The sequence below is a fragment of the Notolepis coatsorum genome (genome assembly GCF_963971535.1).
Source record: "Notolepis coatsorum genome assembly, chromosome: 1".
NCBI classification, from domain to species: Eukaryota; Metazoa; Chordata; class Actinopteri; order Aulopiformes; family Paralepididae; genus Notolepis; species Notolepis coatsorum.
Genome location: NC_140165.1, coordinates 110,813,478 through 110,818,952, shown reverse-complemented (window position 1 = coordinate 110,818,952; position 5,475 = coordinate 110,813,478). Strand labels below are relative to the sequence as shown.

Sequence of the window (5,475 nt, the reverse complement as noted above, 5' to 3'; positions counted from 1 at the left end):
AGCTTGAGTAGGAGTGAGAGATGGAGTAGGAGTGAGAGATGGAGTAGGATTGAGAGATGGAGTAGGAGTGAGAGCTTGAGTAGGAGTGAGAGCTTGAGTAGGAGTGAGAGATGGAGTAGGAGTGAGAGATGGAGTAGGAGTGAGAGCTTGAGTAGGAGTGAGAGATGGAGTAGGAGTGAGAGCTTGAGTAGGAGTGAGAGATGGAGTAGGAGTGAGAGCTTGAGTAGGAGTGAGAGATGGAGTAGGAGTGAGAGCTTGAGTAGGAGTGAGAGATGGAGTAGGAGTGAGAGCTTGAGTAGGAGTGAGAGATGGAGTAGGAGTGAGAGCTTGAGTAGGAGTGAGAGATGGAGTAGGAGTGAGAGATGGAGTATGCTCATTGCTCAGCCTCCTCCCACCTCAGTCTGCCGAGGGGAACATGAGTGATCTGGTGTTAATCAGCATCAACGTTAATGTTGATGTATCCGTGTTTATTCAGATTCATCAGTGAGGACAGGGGCCCCGTTGCCGGCAGAACCGGGGGGCGAATTCATCTCTGCGGCGCCTTGCTGGGGAAATTGATGATGAATTACTCCGTTTATCAAGTCACCCCCCATTAGTGGGCCCCGCTGACGGGCCCCGGCGCCCCGGAGCCTCCCAGACGTTTTCTTTGCCCCCCACCCTCCGCCCCCCATCGCCTAGACCGCTAAGTGATGGCGTGGTGTGAAGTGTTGGCGGTAACTACTAGATGTGTGTGTGTGTGTGTGTGTGTGTGTGTGTGTGCGTGTGTGTGCGTGTGTGTGTGTGTGCGTGTGTGTGTGTCTGTGTGTGTGTGTGTGTGTGTGTGTGTGTGCGTGTGTGTGTGTGTGCGCGTGTGTGTGTCTGTGTGTGTGTGTGTGTGTGTGTGTGTGTGCGTGCGCGCGTGTGTGTCACACATTTCACATAGCATTTCTCTCTAGTCGGATAAGAGGATGAGTTGGGATCAGAAGGAGTGCAGTTACTTAGAGAGAGAGAGAGAGAGAGAGAGAGAGAGAGAGAGAGAGAGAGAGAGGAGAGAGAGAGAGAGGAAGAGAGAGAGAGAGAGAGAGAGACGAGAGAGAGAGAGAGAGAGAGAGACCATTAATCCCACGACGCCTTCGCTAGCAGTTTCACCCTAAACACTGATGAATGTAGTTTGACTGAAGCGTCCAGGGGGAGTAATGCATGCTCCCTGTAATCAAAACCAGCTCTGTGAGGAGACTGAGTCAGGGGGCTTGACTCTGTGTTGAACCAGCTCTGTGAGGAGACTGAGTCAGGGGGCTTGACTCTGTGTTGAACCAGCTCTGTGGAGGAGACTGAGTCAGGGGGCTTGACTCTGTGTTGAACCAGCTCTGTGAGGAGACTGAGTCAGGGGGCTTGACTCTGTGTTGAACCAGCTCTGTGAGGAGACTGAGTCAGGGGGCTTGACTCTGTGCTGAACCCAGCTCTGTGAGGAGACTGAGTCAGGAGGCTTGACTCTGTGTTGAACCAGCTCTGTGAGGAGACTGAGTCAGGAGGCTTGACTCTGTGCTGAACCAGCTCTGTGGGGAGACTGAGTCAGGAGGCTTGACTCTGTGTTGAACCAGCTCTGTGAGGAGACTGAGTCAGGAGGCTTGACTCTGTGTTGAACCAGCTCTGTGAGGAGACTGAGTCAGGGGGCTTGACTCTGTGTTGAACCAGCTCTGTGAGGAGACTGAGTCAGGGGGCTTGACTCTGTGCTGAACCAGCTCTGTGAGGAGACTGAGTCAGGAGGCTTGACTCTGTGTTGAACCAGCTCTGTGAGGAGACTGAGTCAGGGGGCTTGACTCTGTGCTGAACCAGCTCTGTGAGGAGACTGAGTCAGGAGGCTTGACTCTGTGTTGAACCAGCTCTGTGAGGAGACTGAGTCAGGGGGCTTGACTCTGTGTTGAACCAGCTCTGTGAGGAGACTGAGTCAGGGGGCTTGACTCTGTGTTGAACCAGCTCTGTGAGGAGACACAAACATCTCACGGCATCTTCATAAAAACAACACACACACCCACACACTCACCCACACACACACACGCACGCACACACCCACACACACACCACACACCACACACACACACACACACACACACCCACAACCACCCCAACAAACCCCAAAAACCTCCTTCAGCACATAAAAAACCACTTGACATTCAAATGCATATGTTCAGCCCCTCCCCCCCCACAGTACCCATTGCATTCCCCAGTCCCCGAGCACTCTCCACCAGGTCCTCTCCCTCTGGATCTCCACCATGCTCTCCTCCACAGAGTCCCTCACGATGAACTTGGTGACGACCACGTTCCTGGTCTGCCCAAAACGGTGGCAGCGGTCCACACCCTGCTGCTCCGATGCAGGGTTTCCACGCCGGGTCCATGAGGTAGACGTGGGGACGGCAGCGGTCAGGTTAAACCCAACCCCTCCAGCCTTGAGTGACAGGAGCATGATGACGAGGCCGCCGGGGGCGGGGCTCTGGAACTCCCTGATGACCTGGGCCCGCCTCTTCTGAGTCAATCTGCCGTCCAGACGCACAAAACTGACAACCATGGTCCCTGAATGGGGTCTCTAGTATGGTGAGGAAACATGTGAACCGAGAGACCACCAGACTCTTGATGCTGCCGTCCTCATCGCGCACCCTGAGCAGGTTGTCCATCAGAGCTTTAACCTCCTCCTCTTCCATCTCCTGTGGGAACTCCACCAGCCGACTGGCCCTGATCTCACCTCGACAGAGAGGACAGCGCGCATGTTCCTGCTCCGTGCTGACGACCAGAGTGATGCAAGAGCGGCAGTAGACATGAGCACAGTGTGTGATGACAGGCAGGCGGACCGACTCCAGGCAGACAGAACACTCCTCGTCTGAACCGCTGGACAGGCCCTGCCCCAGGCGTTCCACCAGACGCCCCCGCAGCTCGTTCACCTCGCTGCTCTTGGTGCGCCGGAGGGTGATGCACTTCACCAGGGTCTGGAGGTTCTTCAGGCCAGTCTTGTCGCCCTGAGTGACCGGCCTCTGGATCACTCTGTCCCACCACACCTTCACCTCCTTCTGTGATGTAATATTGACCCCAAGTCCAGGAGAGAACAGGACAGCCACCCCTGCACTATTATTAGTGCCATGACTCATCACCAATCCCCCCCTCCAACTGAGTCCCCAATCAACCTCATTACCCACATCACTATGGGTCTCTTGTACAAAAACAACATTTACATTTTTCTGTTTTGCATAATTAGAAAACAGCCCCCTTTTTACACCATCCCTAGCACCATTCCGAAGGACTTCCATGTGAAAAAAGAGGGAGAAAACAGAGTACAAGAACCAGAAAAAGAAACCCACCAGCAGATGTGTACCATACAGTTTATACATTATGAACCCGTATTTGATGACATTCTTTTCCTGACATTAGTAGCCCACTTATTCAGTCGGAACTTCCTCCTGGGTGTAATCATTAAACCCCCACCTGTGACCTTGTTAGCATGCATCACAGACCTTAAAAACCTTTCTTGATCTGGGAAAAAACGTCCCAGTGGAACATTTTTCCTGTTTTTGGTTTTCCCTAAGAAACCGGGTGAGCTCCCTTGCAGTATACATCTCGTCCTTCTCCAAATCCTCACTCCCATCACCAGATACAAATGCCTCTTCCTCAGACCCACTCTCCCTCTCCTTAGCACCCCCCTCTAAATCCATCCCCTCCTCACCAACCAGTGTGCTCCCCCTCAACTTCAATCTCCTTCCCATTCTGACCCCCCCCCCCCCCCTCCACCACTTTGCCCCCCCCTTTCTCCACAAACCCACTGGCCTCTGCGTCAGCTTCATTCCCCCCTACAACCACGGGGAGAGGGGCCCCCCCCTTCATCTGACAAACCTAGCACCGGCCCTGGCTGTGCATCTGTTTCGGGAGCATGCTTACCCCCTGCAGCTTCTCCCTCCAGCACCAGCCCCCCTGTCTCAGTAACACCCTCCACTCCTCCTGCAACTTCTCCCTCCACCACCAGCCCCCCTGTCTCAGTATCACCCTCCACTCCTCCTGCAACTTCTCCCTCCACCACCACCACCTCTGTCTCAGTAACATCCTCCACTCCCCCTGTATCTGCCTGTTGCTCGAATCGCTTATTTCCAATATCCCCGCACTCAAAACAGCGCAAGCTGCTCGCATACACAGCATACAAGCTCTCCCCAAACTTCACAGTGAAACTAGCATTTAACGTTTGGTCTGCGCTTTTCAAATACATAAACACTTGCCTACGCAACGAGAGTACATGTTTCAGCCCAGGTTCCTTACACCCAAGAGCAATAGGTCTGAATCCACTCGCAAACCTCCCGAAGCGAATCAGCTCCCTCGACAGAGCCTCGTCTTTGATAAACGGAGGTACATTCGACACGACTACCCGTGTAGCGGGAGCCGACAGCGGCGATACGGCCACAAGCACATCCCTCACCCAAATGCCACTCGCAATTACTTTGCTTACCAAACTTTCCTTTTTCAAAAAAACCACCACAGCCTTATTCATCCGCGATGCATAAGCGAGATTTTCGCATCCTACCTGCTCGCCGACAGCCTTCAAAACCTCTTCCACCGTAGCACTTCCCTCGGGCACACACCTCACCCCGTGTCTGAGCGACACCGACTCAGGTCCTGCTGACTGCGAGGCCATGTCACCGGCCTGCAGCGCGCCGCCTCCACTCACCAAACAATACACTCGCCTCCAACACTATACACTTGCACCAGTTACCCTGATAGGAAAAAATAACCCATAAAACCACACCTCACTGTGCACATAGAAAAGAAACGGAAATAAGACCCAAAAAAAAAGGAAAAATAGAAGAATAGAAGAAACCTCCACAAACACCTCCGCTCACGTCAATCTCACTCCCAGCACCCTGAGAGAGAGAGAGAGAGAGAGAGAGAGAGAGAGAGAGAGAGAGAGAGAGAGAGAGAGAGAGAGAGAGAGAGAGAGAGAGAGAGAGAGAGAGAGAGGAGAGAGAGAGAGAGGAGACAGCGAGAGAGAGAGAGAGAGAGAGAGAGAGAGAGAGAGAGAGAGAGAGAGGAGACAGCGAGAGAGAGAGGGAGAGAGAGAGAGAGAGAGAGAGAGAGAGAGAGAGAGAGAGAGAGGAGAAGAGAGAGAGAGAGGAGACAGCGAGAGAGAAGACAGTGAGAGAGAGAGAAGACCATGAGAGATAGGAGACAGCGAGAGAGAGAGAGAGAGAGAGAGAGAGAGAGAGAGAGAGAGAGAGAGAGAGAGAGAGAGAGAGAGAGAGAGAGAGAGAAAGAGAGAGAGAGAGAGAGAGAGAGAGAGAGAGAGAGAGAGAGAGAGAGAGAGAGAGAGAGAGAGAGAGAGAGAGGAGACAGCGAGAGAGAGAGAGAGAGAGAGAGGAGAGAGATGAGAGAGAGAAGAGAGAGAGAGAGAGAGAGAGAGAGAGAGGAGACAGCGAGAGAGGAGAGGAGAGAGAGAGAGAGAGAGGAGAGAGAGAGAGAGAGAGA

General features: G+C 53.2%; 1 protein-coding gene across 1 annotated transcript in view; it reads left to right on the top strand.

Annotated features, from left to right (window-relative positions):
* Window positions 1-3,895: 3,895 nt before the first annotated feature.
* nrxn2b (neurexin 2b) overlaps window positions 3,896-5,475 on the top strand; it is a gene marked incomplete at both ends in the record, with an annotated part of 136,486 nt that continues 134,906 nt past the window's right edge. The window contains 1 exon segment of the mRNA XM_084337906.1: window positions 3,896-4,058. Coding sequence (XP_084194032.1) covers window positions 3,896-4,058 — 163 coding nt within the window.